General features: G+C 38.0%; 1 protein-coding gene across 1 annotated transcript in view; it reads left to right on the forward strand.

The window, feature by feature from the left end:
- LOC126972910 (unconventional myosin ID-like) overlaps window positions 1-15,597 on the forward strand; it is a 43,703-nt gene extending 28,106 nt beyond the window's left edge. Inside the window, exons 2-6 of the mRNA XM_050820013.1 lie at window positions 6,214-6,394; window positions 9,956-10,077; window positions 12,378-12,597; window positions 14,053-14,250; window positions 15,328-15,597. Of these exons, the coding sequence (XP_050675970.1) occupies window positions 6,214-6,394; window positions 9,956-10,077; window positions 12,378-12,597; window positions 14,053-14,250; window positions 15,328-15,597 (991 nt within the window). The remainder of the gene's footprint in view (window positions 1-6,213; window positions 6,395-9,955; window positions 10,078-12,377; window positions 12,598-14,052; window positions 14,251-15,327) is intronic.
- The last annotated feature ends 2,448 nt before the right edge of the window (window positions 15,598-18,045 follow it).

Below are 18,045 nucleotides of genomic sequence, written 5' to 3' on the forward strand. Positions count from 1 at the left end.
AGATTGTGAGCGGCGGTGATCACTTAACAACAGGTGACCCGTACGCTCATTTGTCTTTCTATTCCATTAAAAAAAAGTATGAGCAGTAAGATCTTCGGTAGTGCATCAATTTGCTATGCGTAACGCTGTTTGTAATATCTTCATCTAAGAAATGAGTTCAATCGTCGATTGACTTAGGTATTCAATTGATTGGCACACGAGCTCCCGAGTCATCTAATGGTTATTAATCACAGTTGCCCTTGGTCTCTTAAAAACACAATTGTTTTGCTGACCTTTTAGTAGAGAGTGCGCGGAAGATAAGTCTTAAAAACCCCATCATGTTGCTAAATAAGAACCTTTTCACAATCGGCGTAACAGACAACCCTAAGTGCAGAGGACGACTGGCTGATGATGAAACGACCACTCCCGTAATCGTTGACTGTGCAGGTGCAGGAGTGGCCAACTTACGGGCAAAAACCTTAGCAAATACCAGGTTGCTCCAAAAAGTCTACAAAAATCCAAGGTTCTGAACGTCTGGAAGGAGCTGAGTTGGTTCGACTTCCCAACATTGCACGTAAAATGGACCCAACTATGTGGTTTACGGAAATACGAGCCCCTATATCATACCATACCCGAAAATGTTATTACGCATGTGATTTATCGTGTGAGAGTCCCGATGACGGCATTAGCCTCGACGAGCTGTGCTAGTCGTCGTCGCCGCTCGTGGCTCGGGGTTGAGTTGCTGACCGGCTGATCTTGAACTACAAAGAGCGCGCGGGCGCCGCGCTGACGTAACCGCTGACCACGCTACAACCAGATTAATACAAGTTTTATATATACATAAGATTATGAGTAATACTGTGTATTATTTTGGAGGACGAAGTCAACGTTCGAACATAAAAAGATTGTTAAGTATTGTAAGCTCTACAGGCTCTTGCAGTTTCATCGATATGGCTCATGGAATCCTTTTTTTTATGACAATAAGGGACGACATGAGCTGATGGTAATTAAAACGCCTTGCCCATTAAAATGAAGTGCAGGATTCTTGAATGATGCTGAATGATCCATGATTCTCATCACCTTGAGACATAACATGTTAAGTCTCATCTGCCCAGTAATTTCACTAGCTACGGCGCCCTTCAGACCGGAAAACACAATAATGCTTCACGGCAGAAATAGGCGCCGTTGTGGAACTCATAATCTATCCGGCATCCTGTGCAAAGAACGCTCTCACTGGTAAAACATAATCAACACCAAAGGGTTCACAAAAGCGTTGCGATAGCTCTCTGCAGGACGGCATATGTAGATATCGTTTTAATTGGCCCCAGTGTTTGTTATAACTGTTCGGAGGGATTTAATCGGTATTTGGGTCAAGCGAAGAGTCGCGTGACGCATCCCATGCCGACAGCGAGTCCTTTCGCTTCTGGAGATCACATTCGGCGACATCTGCAATAATAATTTGGCTAAATTTAAATTTTCGCTTGCACTAAAGCAAGTAGTGGCAGCGTATCATACTTACGGTTCATTACTATTGCAATACATATTATGTTCAAAAGAAATGAGATTTGACGTTAGGTTTCGCATTGGGTTGAATCGTTGACTCTCATCACGGAGCCCTCGGTTCAATCCTCAGCCGCCACGTTGTTTGAATTCATTTAACACCACATCACAAAAGTTGAGTTTTGAATCAATGGAAATAGAGAGGAAATAAATGCAAGAAACACAAGATTTTCTTCATAATAATATAGAGCAATCATAAACAAACGAAATACAGTAGTAATTATTATTGTACGTAGGTAAAGTGTTTGTCCGGCAATGGTCGTACTTCAGATTGACTCCGCATGATGCTGATACTGCCGCAACCAGCGCTGATCTTGATCCAGTGGGACCAACACACACGAATTTGATACTCGTCTTACATAATAAATTAAAAGCAATGTGCAGCTTCATCATTTAATAGACTATTTAAATTAAACCTATTATAATGTAAAGTAATGCAACAAAATAATAAAAAAAAACCTAATGTTATTGAAGACAGTAGATTTAACGATCCAAGGTAAATAAAGGTACTTGTCTAAGGCCGGGTCCACACATAACGAACGATGGCGAAATAAGGCTATGAAACGAAATAGAACAATCCTGTGTTGCGAGGCGAGTGGAAAAGACGGGCGGCTTGGCTATAACTGGTTTTTGTTCGCTGTCTTTCTTGTAGGAAACGGTAGATGCGTGTTGAGGAAGCCAAGGCAATAGGTACGTAACAGGACTGTTAGGGATGGGCCGAGCTTCGATTTACATTCGATTTAACCGAACTACGGCGGCTTGAATAGAACTTCGGCATTCGACCGAAGTTCGGCTTATACGATAAAGAAAAAACTAAACAAAACATCTGCACTTTTTTTATTGAAAATATTAGAACCAAAAATCTGTCATATCTGTTACATATAACAAGCCCTTAAAGACTTGCAATAAGAAAATATTAGTATTTATCAACTGAAAACCTCGTTAAAACACTTATCGCCTAAGAACACGTAATAATATCTTAAATGTAAACAAAAACGCACGCGTCATGAAGATGAAGTATTTCTTAAGGCGAAGAGTAAGCAGAAAACACGCAAACATGGTGTTTTTAGACAAGTTTTGTGGTGAAAGTATAGCATTTCGAGCTATGAACACTTACTTAATCCTGTTACACATATCCTTATTCAACAAGTCTTATTTGTAGGTTGCTAATGCTTGCTGTTGGTTATAGTTAACACTGCCGAGCCTTTTTGAACTACCACTTTTCTTTGAAGTTAAACAAGTTTTTTGGCATGGCGTGACGCATTTTTTTGGTACTTCTCTCAGAAAAGTTATTCTTTTAGCTTGTACTTTTTTGTGTAGCGATACAAAAGTAACTGTTCATCGTAGATGCGTGAAAATTTGAAGTTGTATGTATTTTTAATGCTGACTCATAATCAAATTTAAAAAAAATGTCAAAAAAATTAAATTTGACGTGGATCATTCTTAACATTTAGGGGGATGAAAGATAGATGTTGTCCAATTCTCAGACCCAATATGCGCTCAAAATTTTATGATAATCGGTCAAGCCGTTTCGAAGGAGTTTAACTACAAACACCGCGACATGATAATTTTATATATTAGATTATAACGAGACAAGTCTTAGGATGACTGGCGCATTTTAATGTGAATGTGATTGTACTCCGCTACGGCTTAGGTAGTTGTGTGGTGTGTTATATCTCAGTTTATACTGTCTCTGTTACGGGGCACAGGCGGCTGACCCCGCGGAAAACCAGGTGGGTCATTTGCCTGTATATAACTCAAAAGCATTTAAAAAGTTTTTGTCTCAGACATTCAACCTTCAATTCAAATAAAAAATGATATAATCGCGCAGATAAAAATACACATATGAATGTCATCATACATTTTGCCATTTATCAACACTTAATAATTTGAGTTTTATTGAGAAGAAGCTTCAGTATGGACCATAATAGTGGTTCAATCCGTGCAAAGGGATGCGAAAAAATACTGAAAAGTTTCAACAAACAAGATTTGGATTTTTATATTTATCATAAAAAAAACGCAAAAGGGTTACGAATACAGTAGATATGTAAACCACCATCACCATCATCATCAGGCGGAAGACGTCCACTGCTGGACAAAGGTCTCCCCCAAAGATCTCCACGACGATAGGTCCTGCGCTAACCTCATCCAACGTATTCCGGCGATTTGACTAGATAGTTGGTCTATCTTCGGTGGGGTCTACCAACAATGCGTCTTCCGGTACGTGATCGCAATTCGAGCCTACTGCCCCACCGGCAACCGAACCAAGTCCGTCGAACAATGTGCCCTGCCCCCAGCCACTTCAGTTTCGCTTTCATTTGTGCTATGTCGGTGACCTTGGTTCACCTACACTGTAAATAAATAACATAGAATATATTTATTATTATATAAAACACGATTCGATCATTTTATCAACAAGTAAACTAACAAAAAAAGCATTATTCTCGATGACATGATCGACCAGACACTACAAGTAGCCCTCTTTCACACGCATAACGCATGTACCAGCCATCGCTACTCTCGCAAATTTTTGGTTAACATAACGAACATAAAGAACCCCATGATGATTCAAATTCAAATATTTTTTATCCTAAATAGGATGTGACATCTCGCATATGCGAATGTCTCAGACCTGAGAAGAATGGGCGCAACAAACTCGGCGGGCTTTTATTTTTTCATCAAAAAAATATGTTTACAAAGTAATATTGTACAATTAAACTTTTATTTAATAGCCTGAGGTATCATTAAGAAAGTCATTTATGTTATAGTAATCTTCACCACACAAACGTTTTTTAACAATTATTTTGAATAACGTAATACTTTTGGGATCTTGTTGTTTGGGAGCATATACATCGCCCCACAAAAACGTTCTATCTTGACTTAGCCGAGTAGTAGGCATTATAAGTTTATGTCTGTTCCTGGTGTTAACATTATGGTTATGACAGTTTCTGGCAAATTCACTTATGTGCGTATGAACATACATTACATTATCAAGAATATATTGAGAAGCAACAGTCAAGATGTTAATTTCTTTAAATTTTGCTCTCAATGATACGGGAACTCAATCACTTTCGGATATTCATATAAGATCCAATATAGTAATAATAACATTAGATAGATAGATAGATAGACACTTTATTGCATATATTACAGACTTTAAAATAAAATTTATGTAATAAAAAAATATCTTAAGCTAATTACAGTCATAGCAATAGGCGGTCTTATCACTTAAAGCGATCTCTTCCAGACATCCCAAAACACAATACAGGATACAATAATTAATAATAACAGTTATCTTGAAAAAAACGTCAGTAAATATTCCTTTACTTAGTTAAAGTAAATTACAATAATATTACATACATTCTTATGTTTACTGTATGAAAAAAAAAAGAAAAAAAAAGTTAACTTACATACCTATACTTATACAAAAATAAATACAAAATAATGCTACTAAATACTATCCCCCTTATTCATAATGATCGGCTAACTTTAAACAGCCGCTAAGGCGTGTGTTTTCTCATTCTGACTAAGGTCAATAGAAGAAGACAGAGTGAGAATTAGCAATGCTTTTAGTTAGCAGACTATTATGGATAAGGGGTTATATAAATACAATAACTTCAAATTGATAATAGTATTATACGCACTGACAGTTACATAACATCTGATATAGATGTGAAATTGTGTTTGGAAAACATTAATTTGAAAGAATTTAAGTTTTGAGCACGCTTAATATAGAGTGGTAAACTATTCCACAACTTCACTGCAGTTCTTCTACTGCAAGACTTCTCGTAAAATGAAGTATTATGTGGATGACAGTGTAATATGAGGTTGTTGGCAGATCTGATAGATTTAGTAAAGGTAAAACGTTCTTTTAGATATGATGGAGACAAAGGATGGAATATAATATGGAACTGCATATAAAGGATATTAATTATTATAACATTATGCGCAGGCAGGCACTGACTTCGGCCGGCTGTGATTATGATTTACGACTCCAGAGTGCAATATAGATTAGGCACATACAAGCTCGTCCCAGGTCGTTCACCGCGACCAATTAATTTGGACACGCGATACATGAAAATAGCGATGAAACTTTCAAAGAATTCGTCGGTTTTATGGTTGTTTTGTGCATTGTTACAGCTGTTTCAATGTGCATTTTAATAACTGGTCATTAATATAAAAGCCCACATACTTTTGCTCAATAATATGCTTTGAATTGTTTTTTTGTTGATAGTATGTTTATTAACAACATGCCGTATGTATATAGGTGTTAGTAACTCCAGGGAGAAAAGGAACTGAATGACTGTTTTTTTTTTATCAAAATAAGGGACGAGACGAGCAGGACGTTCAGTTAATGGTAATTGATACGCCCTGCCCATTACAATGCAGTGTCGCTTAGGAATCTTGAAAAACACAAAAATTCTGAGCGGCAATACAATTGCGCTCGTCACCTTGAGACATAAGATGTAAAGTCTCATTTGCCCAGTAATTTCACTATTGTGGTACCCATAATCTAGCCGGCATCCTGTGCAAAAGAGCCTCCCGCTGGTAAATATATAATGATTATAGTAGCTGGTGGTTTAACTGGTAGATTTTACCGCCTAAACCACCAGGTGGCAATCATCATTTGTCAAAATTGAGTAATAGATAGCATTTTGCATAATTTTGTTCCAGGTTCCAACACAACAAGATCTACACGTACATCGGCGAGGTGCTCGTGTCTGTCAATCCGTACAAGAACCTGGACATATACGCGGCGCAGCACATGGCTCAATACCGCGGCCGGGAGATGTTCGAGGTGGCACCGCACGTGTACGCCGTCGCCGACGCCTGCCAGCGGGTTCTCAGGCAGCAGGTGATCCCCTTATTCACACCAGCACAGCGCTAATCCCCAGAAAGATTTACTTGCAAATTAACCCTGAAGGAACTACCTTGTACGCTCAAATCGATATGACCTGACCCCCATCCTAAAAAACCCCAGAGCACTTCAATAGGCTAGCAACGCTCCTCCTATACCTCTGGTGTAGCAAGAGAACACGAGCGGAACAACTCACCCTTATGCTCCAATTCCGTCTTATTCAATAAATGCGTGCAGATGCTATTTTAATCGACTATTAATTATTATGCAGTATTAGGGCATACCTGGCAGTATTAGGGTTTAATTGATTGCACGGTACGACAGAGTTATCGATGAATGAATAAAATAGATATGGTATGGGACCTAATACGGAACCTTGTGCTACTCCAGCGTTTTGGTAATAGAAGGCCAAATAGGTATCATTAATTACTTTTACTCTAAATTACTGTCTAATGAGTATCACTTTAAGAGTATTTGTGTGAATAGAAGCACTTATTTACAAATCTTTTTGAAGGCCTGTTATACTTTAAATGAGACAATACAGTACTGTTTCATCTTTAGTGGTTCTATTTTATTTACAACACGATGTCCTTGTCACATAGTTGAATGACCATTTATAAATCCAAATTAATATTGAGGGATACAGCCACGATACAACAGTTCTGGTCAAGACCAGACGAGAGAAGGAACATTGCATTGTCCTATAGGAACACATACAAGATGTTGGGCATCAAGCAAGGACTTACAACACATCAAAAGCATATTCTAACGTTATATATTTATTTATTGTTTAATAAGTGTAAAATAGTGATTGTTTTTCTTATTAAATTAGTACGGAAAGCCCGAACTGCCCTATCAGTTTTGTCCTTGTCCTCTATTTTTGTGAAGTACTAAGGACCTTATCGACAAGGAAATACTGCAGGTTTTCAAACAGAATATATAACTTCGGTCTACAATATTATAATACAGTATTCCCTCACTATTGTAATTAATGTTGTCGCAATAACTGTAGTGCTAAAATATAATGGCCATTTGCTTTGATTAAAGTGTCTTACAGCATTTAAGAAGCTAAATGTCTATTAAACTCAGATTGAGCATTGTAAATTTAAATTACCTACCGCGCATGAGAAACTACATATTTCAATAGGCGTATGTCGGAAAAACATTTAAATTTCTGCTTGGCAATTTTCTTCATTTCAATCCTAGAAATCTTGCTAAGAATTGACATAGCTAATTAAAAATGTCTCACATGTTACTTATAGACTATCAGCGAGTAATTAGACGACCTGTATAGAGGTCCCCGGTTCGAATCCCGGTAGGTGCAAGCATTTATATGATGAATATGGATGTTTGTTTCCGAGTCATGGATGTTTAAATGTATTTATGTATGTTTATATGAATTTATGTATGTTTAAGTAAGTATATTGTATTAAATATATCATTGTCTTGTAACCCATAACACAGGCTATAGATGCTTAACTTGGGGCAAGATAATTTGTGTTAAGAGTGTGTCAATTAGTAGATTTAGTATGAATGAACGTAGTGTTTAAATTCTCTTTGGTATGATCGGAATCTCGGACATAAAACAATGTATATGAGTATATCTAACTGGGAAAACTCTACTTCAACGTTCTCAACTTAAACGACTCTTTCTCAATCAAAATATACATTTCATCAGTAAATCTTTGTTATCTAAACTATCTAATGTTGTTTTTCAAATAAAATATGCGGCAATAATTTTTCTATTTGATTTTCAATCTATTCGTGTTGCCGTCATGCGCAAACCTTTGCTGCACAAATCCTTCAATATCCGGAGCGTTGCAAGCGTATGTAACAATGTAATGTTAAATATAGTCTACAGCCACCTCGCATGGAATCCGCACTAAAACATTTTTATTACCTTCTTTTTAGATTTATATGTTCCCATTACACGTCACGTGCTCCAAAACATTTAAGGAAACATATTAGGGGAACTTCCTGCGAACTCTTTCCTTAGAGAAAGAATCCATTATATTGTGATCTAAAACTATGAAAACAACATGGAGGAACTCGTTAATGTTTACCGATTGATTGTACTTTTTTTCTATTTTGCGTTTTTTTATGAAAAGAAGGGACTACACGATCAAGTCCTTCAGCTGATGGTAATTGATACGCGTTGCCCATTACAATGCAGTGCCGCAGGTCTCTTGAAAAACCCAAATATTCTGAGCGGCACTATAATTGCGCTCCTCAGCTTGAGACGTAAGATGTTAAGTCTCATTTGCCCATTAATGTCACATTACTGCTTCACGGCAGAAATAGGCGCCGTTGTGGTACCCATAATCTAGCTGGCATCCTGTGCAAAGGAGCCTCCCACTGGTAACTTATTTTATTAGTGTTACTTGTGATGTTATTATTTTTTTTTGTTAGTTGTAGTACCTAATACCATCTTATTATATTTTCCTACGTTTGGAAACATTTAACTTCTGAAATCCAAACTTAATGCAAACTGCGAACAAAAGTACTCTTTCAAAATGTTCCAATAAACTTCAAAGTTCTAAAATAAAAGAAAAACATTTCGCACCTTTTGGGTCCCAGTAACTCTTCAAAGTGGCTTATCAGCAGCTATTGTCATAAAAATCGTATATTTGAGCGTTTACGGCCCTTTGTTCTACACGGCTACCATCGTTGATGAGACACCCGCCGCTCACCGTACTCTGCAGTTAGGAGTACTTGGTTGTATGGACGATGGCAATCGTCGCCGATGGCTCAAACACTTTTATGGTACTTGGTGGTTAGGTTGTTACTTCTTAAATTGGTTTCATGTCAGACTTGATGTGTTGCGGCATATGTTATTGGAGAAACTGATATATCAATGTACGGCTCAAACCGCCAAGTATAGACATTTGTAATTTTACATATTGTATATTATGTATAATTTAACGAAACTGTATACTTCGCAATAGGAATGGCGTTTTTAAGACGGTTTTATCTAACAAGGTTTAAATATTAAAAGAATGCCTATATTATTATGAACTAGCTGTTCCGTGGGCTTTTCACACCAGCTCATAATGAAAAGAAACGTAAACGTAAATTACGTAAAACCATGCCGCTAATTCCTGGGTAGTTTGGCTCGAATTGGCTTCCACCATTTCTTTGAATTCATTGTTATATACCTGTGTGGGAGGTCTTCCTAGTGTTTCGTTCTTCAAATCAAAGTTGCAAAATCGCACGGTGCGTTCATTAGGAGTGCCCTCTTCAAACGCAACATTGATATTGCGAGCTGTTTCTGCCACGTTAGCTCCGCGTCGGAGCTCGTATTAATCAATCGAATTTTCGGAGTATCCATCATTCTTGTCTAAGCTTAATAAAAAATCAACCGAAAGTAGAAAAACGGCAATTTCATAAATTAATAAAAAGAAGAAAAAAATAAAAATATGTATCTCTTCAAATTTGTCCCGAATTGTACTAAGGTATCTTCTGATTTTATAAAGCACAGATTTCTTGCACATTTCGTTTCGATTTTGTACTTAAGTTTCTATTGATACCAGTAATTTTATAAGCTTGTTTTGTTCGCAGGGCAGAGACACTTGCGTGCTTATATCTGGCGAGTCGGGCTCCGGCAAAACGGAGGCTTCCAAGTTCATCATGAAGTACATAGCGGCCAACACCACGCAGGTGCACAGGGAATACATCGACAGGTGATTCACCTCGATTGTAACCTAAACAAAATTATAATCCTCATATATAATGCCGGGAGAAACTAGTGTCTTCTATCGAGTCCTCTCTCGAGAAGGTCGCGGAATGGGGTAAATTGAACCTTGTCCAATTTAACCCCCAGAAGACTGAAGCTTGCGCGTTTACCACTAAAAAACCCCATTTGTCGTATCACCGCTCTTCGAGAACACTTCTCTTAAAGCCTCGCCTAGTATCGGAATACTGGGTCTCGAAATCTCGAGCGATTGCCAATTCCGTGGCCATCTGGAGGGCAAAGCCAAATTGGCTTCGAAGAAGCTGGGCGTCATCAATAGAGCACGGCAATACTTCAAGCCGGCCCACATTCTAGCGCTCTACAAAGCGCAGGTCCAGCCACACATGGAGTATTGCTGTCATCTCTGGTCTGGCGCACCCCAGTATCTGCTCGATCCATTTGACCGCGTGCAACGTAGAGCAGCTCGAATTGTCGGGGACTCAGTGCTCTGTGAAGGGCTAGATCACTTGGCGTTGCGTAGAGACGCTTCATTGTGTGTCTTCTACCGCATTTATCACGAGGAGTGTTCCAAAGAGCTGTTTAACCTGATTCCTGGCGCCGAATTCCACCTTAGCACGACACGCCACAAGTTAGGATATCATCCCCACCATCTAGATGTGTGGCGGTCCTCCACAGTGCGGTTTTCAAGGAGCTTTCTCCCTCGTACTACAAAGCTGTGGAATGAGCTTCCTTGTGCGGTGTTTCCGGGACGACACGACATGGGAACCTTCAAAAAAAGCGCGTACACCTTCCTTAAAGGCCGGCAACGCTCTTGTGATTCCTCTGGTGTTGCAAGAGAATGTGGGCGGCGGTGATCACTTAACACCAGGTGACCCGTACGGTCGTTTGTCCTCCTATTCCATAAAAAAAATGTTTTTCTAACATACATTAGATTTATAATGTTTGTATTGTGAGGGAAGGGTTAGGTTGTTTATCAACTAGAATTAAACAATTTAGTTAGTGCGATTTAAAAGATGCGCTGGAAGTTTCTCATCAGTTCTTTTCCCCATGTCAAAGCACCTTCACGAACTGACGTAGCGTCATCACGCTTAACAAATGTTGTTGCAATTTGTTTGTTATGTTATTATCACCATGGTAAATAAATATATCTCTATTGTATTGGGTTTTAATATATTTTCTTTATCTATAGTAATATCGCGTATACACGGGTTTAGAGTATTAATATAATAAGTACAATTTCTTTATCTTATCAGATTAGTAATAGAGCTCATTTTTATTACACCTTTGATATTTTCGCGAAATTTTAGATTAAGGAAACAGTTTGAATCGATATTTATGAAATGGCGATGTTTGGAAATCTCAACTATAGTGTTCATTAATTCAAATAATATGAGAAAGTAGCGTTTAAAATAAGTTTTTGGGCACAATCTAGAGCTGATATATCATATAAAATTTTTGTCTTTGACTATCGTTTCTCGTGGGATTTCTAGCTGATCATTAGCAGAGCTGCTGCTAATTTTTGTTTCAGTTTATGTTTCCCAGTATAATGAAAGCAATAATTAATAATAATCTTTATGCACCTTAGGTAATCTAGAATAAACGGCTCGTTGTGGTCACACTATACATACATACATACACACACAAATTCACGCCTCTTTCCCGTAGGGGTCGGCAGAGACCACTTCTTTCCACTTGCTACGATCCTAACATACTTGTTTCGCTTCGTCCCCTTTCATTACTCCCTTCATACATGCTCTTCGGTTTAGGGTACTCTTGACCCGGCCTTTTTTCAAGACGATTTGGTCACGAAACGTCCGCCTAGGTCTACCCCTTCCAACACTTTTATTCACACTCGCCTTACGCGCACTTTTTTCGTCAAATGTTCTTCATACATTCTCTCGACTCGGCCAAACCATCTAAGCATACCTTTCTCAATTTTTGTCACTACATCTTCAATCAAACCACAACGTTTCCTTATCACTATTTCTTATCCTGTCACTCAGTTTAACTCCTATGATACTTCTTAACACTCTCATCTCGACTGCATTTATTCTGCTTTCATGTGTCTTCTGCCCAACTTTCACTTCCGTACATGAGTGTTGGAACCGACATCTCCTCATGCACAGCCATACCAGCCTTATTAGACACCTTCTGACTTTTCATAAAGGAGTGCAAAGCTCCATTCACCGTGTTTCCTGCATTAACTCCCAATATCTCTCCCAGACTTTCTATCTCTTGTGAACTTTGAACTCACAAACTCACACTATAGTACTATATATATCATTGCAGAGTGAAGAACGTGCTGATACAATCGAACTCCATTCTGGAGACGTTCGGCAACGCAAAGACGAATCGCAACGATAACTCGTCGCGGTTCGGCAAATACATGGACATCAACTTTGACTACAAGGGGGACCCGGTAGGAGGCCATATCAGCAACTACCTGCTGGAGAAGAGCCGCGTGGTCGCGCTGCAGCCCGGAGAGAGAAACTTCCACGCATTCTACCAGGTAAGCATGCGTCCGTATTAACAATTCACCATCAGAGCGGTCGATTAGCCCTACGAAATATTAACGACGGCAGAAACTGAGCCTCGGGATCACTTTAAGGTGACCATGCCCGCTCATTACGAGAACTGCGCGACATTGATACAATTACTTTTATCATGAGATGTAGGGAAATTCATAACTAAAGAATTTGTTTTTTTTTAAATCTAACAACTCAATAGCAGTTTATATCTTACATTACAAATTAGTTTTGGTCCTTCGAACCGTATATATAATTTAATGAGGTTAATAAATAAGGCTGACAATTAAAATAAAACTGACATACTTTTTTTAGCTATCTAATAAATGGTGCGATATTTTGTCAAATGGACGTATTTATATAAATAATACAGTCAAATGTGATCAGAAGACAGAGACAATTGGAATGCACTTGCATGTGTACTGCGGGCGCACGCTATATATATGGCGGAAATATGGGCAACTTTGTCTCAATTGGCTTATCGTAGTAATTAACCTACCGCACGTGACGTGCATAAAAGTAGTTCTAGGTCGATTCATTGAGGATTACAGTTTTGACATGAAAGGTCTGACAGCCCATGTTCCAACCGTAATAAAAAAAAACAAAGCTCTACCAAGTTAGCGAATGTTATTATATGTATTACTAGCTGACCCAGCAAACGTTGTATTGCCGATATTAAAATCGCAATACAAAAGTAACTGTTGATCGTAGATGGGTGAAAATTTGAAGTTGTATGTATTTTTTAATGCTGACTCATTAAAATAAAACAAATTAAAAAAAAAATGTCAAAAAAATAAAAAATAAAAATTTGGCGTTGACCACCCTTAACATTTAGGGGGATGAAAAATAGATGTTGTCCGATTCTCAGACCTACCCAATTTGCACTCAAAATTTCATGAGAATCGGTCAAGCCGTTTCGAAGGAGCTTAACTACAAACACCGCGCCATGAGAATTTTATATATTGGATTGTCTTCTGCACTACTTATCGTTACATACATACAGATTTTTCAGCATATATTTCTATTACTCTAAAAATCTTTTCGAGCAGCTAAATAATTAACAATTAGCAATAGAGATCTGTTCAACATTAATTCAGTTCAGTTCAGTGATATTTGCAACGCGGTAATTTTGTTCCGTAAAAATATGAAGTAATGAATACAATAAAATACTAAATGTTACTTATGAATATAAAATATTAAATTGTTTATAAATGTGCGATGGTAACAAGTTATTTTTAAACACTTTAAACTAAACAACCTAACAGTACGCAAAAATGGGCGTTTTTTAAATGAGAATTTGTCAATACGTTAGAGTTGTCAAGAATTTGGGGTACGACTTATCGATTGCTATTTATAAGTAAAAATATAGCGCGCCTTTGAAAGGTCAAATTGACCATATTATGGAATAATTTTCTAATATAGGAAATACTTTATTTCAGCTTTTAAGTTCAAAAAACAGCTACACGAACAAATACGGACTCACCTGTAACTCGCGGTACAAGATCGTGGGCAGCGAGCGACCGACCGCACAGGATTCTAAACTGTATTCTGTAACGAATAGCGCCTTTAGTGCGCTGGGTTTCGCTCAGTCTGTCGTCGACGACATATGGAGCATTGTCGCTGGAGTTATACTACTGGTAAGCTACACATTTCATAAGTTATATAGTGACCTCCAACCTATACCTTTAAGAGATTATTTGGCACAAGATCACACAGACTTTCCGTTGTGTGTTTGGACAAAAGCATTGTGCTGTTTAGAATTTTTGGTGTTCAAAAATCCTGAACGACATTATAATGGGTAAATGGTATTAAATACCGTCAGAGATTCAGATTAGTCTTGCTAACGTACATACGGTAATGTGTCGATCAATGAAAAGGGACTGTTTGTGGTGCGAGGGAGGCCGATCGGATCAATGCATTCAAAATGGACGTTGTGTATTTTTTAAGCCATTTTTGTAGTAGCTTATTTAAGAAGAAGGCAACAGTCAAGTTTTAAGAAAAGACCAAAATGATTGGGAATTGGAAAACTTTATGAGCGTCGCAATCAATAAGGAAATCGATTTGTTCAATATTTGAGACATGCTAAAAATGTATATAATTTTACATACGTGGGAGGCTCTTTTGCACAGGATGCCGGCTATATTATGGGTACCACAACGGCGCCTATTTCTGCCGTGAAGCAGTTATGTGGAAGCGTTATTGTGTTTCGGTCTGAAGGGCGCCGTAGCTAGTGAAATTACTGGGCAAATGAGACTTAACATCTTATGTTTCAAGGTAACGAGCGCAGTTGTAGTACCGCTCAGAATTTTTGGGGTTTTTCAAGAATCCTGAGCGGCACTGCATTGTTATGGCGTATCAATTACCATCAGCTGAACGTCCTGCTCGTCTCGTCCCTTATTTTCATAGAAAAAAAACGTTTGTGCTATCATCATACAGTGTATTAAACAAATCGAATCCTCATAAGTGTTCATGATAACCATCTAACTGTAACACAAGTTGTAGAAATAGCGCTCGGGAACCAAAACCACTGTACACACCGAATGCACAGCGCACTCTGTGGCACCTTTGAGCGCGTCTTGTTTACCGACAGCTGACGGCTCGACCCCGAGGCCCGAGCCACATCCACACCGGCTGAAGCATTGGCTCGCGAGCCTTTCTCGGTCGGTCTGGACGCGGTTATTGGCGGCAGATGTAGCAAGTGTGCTTGTGCGCAGGGTGAGGTGACGTTCTCAGCGGCCGAGGGCGGTACCGCGGTGGCGGGAGGCTCGGTGAGCGCATGCGCGGCCGCACTGGGCGTGGCCGAGGGCGCCCTGCGGTCGGCGCTGGGGTCGCGGGTGCTGGCAGCGGGCGGAGACCTGGTCACCAAGCAGCACTCGCCGCTGGACGCTGACTACACGCGGCTGGCACTGGCCAAGGCCGCCTACGACCGCCTCTTCACCTGGATCGTGCAGCAGGTACACTACCTTGCACTCAAACTCAAATAAATCTTTAGTCACTGTAAAACTTTATAAATTACTAGCTGACCCAGCAAACGTTGTATTGACGATATTAAAATCGCGATACAAAAGTAACTGTTGATCGTAGATGGGTGAAAATTTGAAGTTGTATGTATTTTTTAATGCTGACTCATAACCAAACAAATTAAAAAAAATGTCAAAAAAATTAAAAAAAAATTAGTGTGGACCACCCTTAACATTTAGGGGGATGAAAAATAGATGTTGTCCGATTCTCAGACCTACCAAATATGCACTCAAAATTTCAAGAGAATCGGTCAAGCCGTTTCGGTGAAGTTCGGTCCCGCACACTGTGACACGAGAATTTTATATATTAGATTTAGTGCAAGTCAGGATGAAGTACAAAAGTTACAATAGCATTCATATGAGTATAACAATATTCATTAACAAAATTTAGAACATTAATTCCAACTATCTTTATCATTCAAATAATCTTTCACATTATAGTAAGCCTTGGGTGTTAATTTATTTTTTACGATACATTTGAAAATTTTAATAGGTAATATTTTAATATCATTTCGGCGTTTATTATAAAATATAACACAATCCACTGTAAAAGATTTAGTAATTTTACGGAGCCTCGTACATGGAATTGCGAGTTTATGTTTCTAAGCAGCTTCTTTATAAACTGACTTTGATAGTGTTGTATTCATGCATAATTTTTTATACAATACGATCCCAGAAAATGTACAAAACAAATGTGTTACGCATTTTAAAAGAATTGTTAAAAAACGTTTGTGTAAGGTGACTATAGCATTAACGTTTTTCTTAATGATACCACAGACTGGGAATGAAGCGAACACCATCAGGCTCTTTAATTATAAATGTTTATTCTATGATATTATATTGTAATCCAAATTTTTATAAAAAAAAAAAAGCCCGCTGAGTTTCTTGCGCCCTTTCTTCTCAGGTCTGAGGCACTCTATTTTGAATGGGTGATAGTTTTTGACGTTCAATAAGTTTTTTTATGGAAATGGAGGACAAGCGTATTACATAGTAAAGAATCGAGTCAGATATAACAAATGGATTTGACTCCACATAGACTTTCTAATATTTCATCTACTCTGATACCTAATATCTTACCGAACTCCAGCTCACATAGAACGTAGACATGGCCGGTCACAATAAATGAATACATTATTTATGATGTGCCTTTATTTGTGAACCTTGGATTTAGATTCGAATAAGCACATTTCTTTTTTTTGCCCTAAATATTTTTTCGAATCAACTTCTGTAAGTCTTATCACAAGTATTTCGATGTACACTAAATGAATCCAAAACCATCCAAACTGTCTGGCCAAAGACCTAATAAAGATAACTTGTTAAAACTAAAAAATCAATGTCTTCTTAAGAACAGGGACAAAACTCCAAACCCACAGCTACAGCTTAATGTCAAAAGATAGTTCACCGATACAACTTCTTGTATACAGATAAATAAAGCTATCGAGGTACCGGCCGGCATGTACAAGGGCACGCTCATCGGCGTGTTGGACATCTACGGCTTCGAGATCTTCGACACCAACAGCTTCGAGCAGTTCTGCATCAACTACTGCAACGAGAAGCTGCAGCAGCTGTTTATTGGTGAGACTAAGATCACTGATCCTTTTACACTTTACTGTTTTTGAAGTGAAAACTTTGGTACTTAAAAGTCTTATGGGTTCGCGTCACCGCATGCTTATGCCTAGCGCATCCGATAAATAAATAATTAAAAAAATAATATATATATAGTTAGACACTTTTTGGATGAGAGAAATCTCGTCAGTTCGCGTCACCGAAATGCTTATAGCAGTATATCTGTAAGCTATACAGCTGACGTATTGTGCAACATTAGTGCTATGTATATTTTATCAGAGAAATTGAATGCACTTTGTGAAAAGTTCAATGTGTATATATACTGTGAAATTGTTGAAATAGTGTTTTTGTTTGATTAATATAGTATTGAACATAATTTTTAAAATTAATTGAAATCGGTAGTTTAATTGTTTATAAACATTATGAAATTTTAAATTTTAATACTAAACCAGTTCTAAGTTTTCACTTCTATCGTTAGTCTCTGCAACTGCAAACTTTTTTAGTGATGTAAAAAGTATGAAAATTTGTTGAAGCAGGTATTATAACATTTCCACCATAAATTGGACGTAGTTAAGCAGAAAGGACTCAAACCACACAAAGACACTTAAAGTTGTAGGCATTTGAAGTTTCAGCTTTTATCTTATCCATATAAATAAAAATAAACAGTTTCCATGTACATTTTAAAAATAGGGTTTTCACTTCTTAGACATATTCGCCATCCTTCAGGAGTATGATGGCCTACTTAACTAATGTTTTACATACATACTTAACTTATTTTCACTATTTTCTTTCTGTTTAACTACATCCAATTGTGTTTTGTGAAGCTCGAAAGTTACTACTGCGAGT

Source organism: Leptidea sinapis, chromosome 27 (assembly GCF_905404315.1).
Source record: "Leptidea sinapis chromosome 27, ilLepSina1.1, whole genome shotgun sequence".
Classification (NCBI taxonomy): Eukaryota; Metazoa; Arthropoda; class Insecta; order Lepidoptera; family Pieridae; genus Leptidea; species Leptidea sinapis.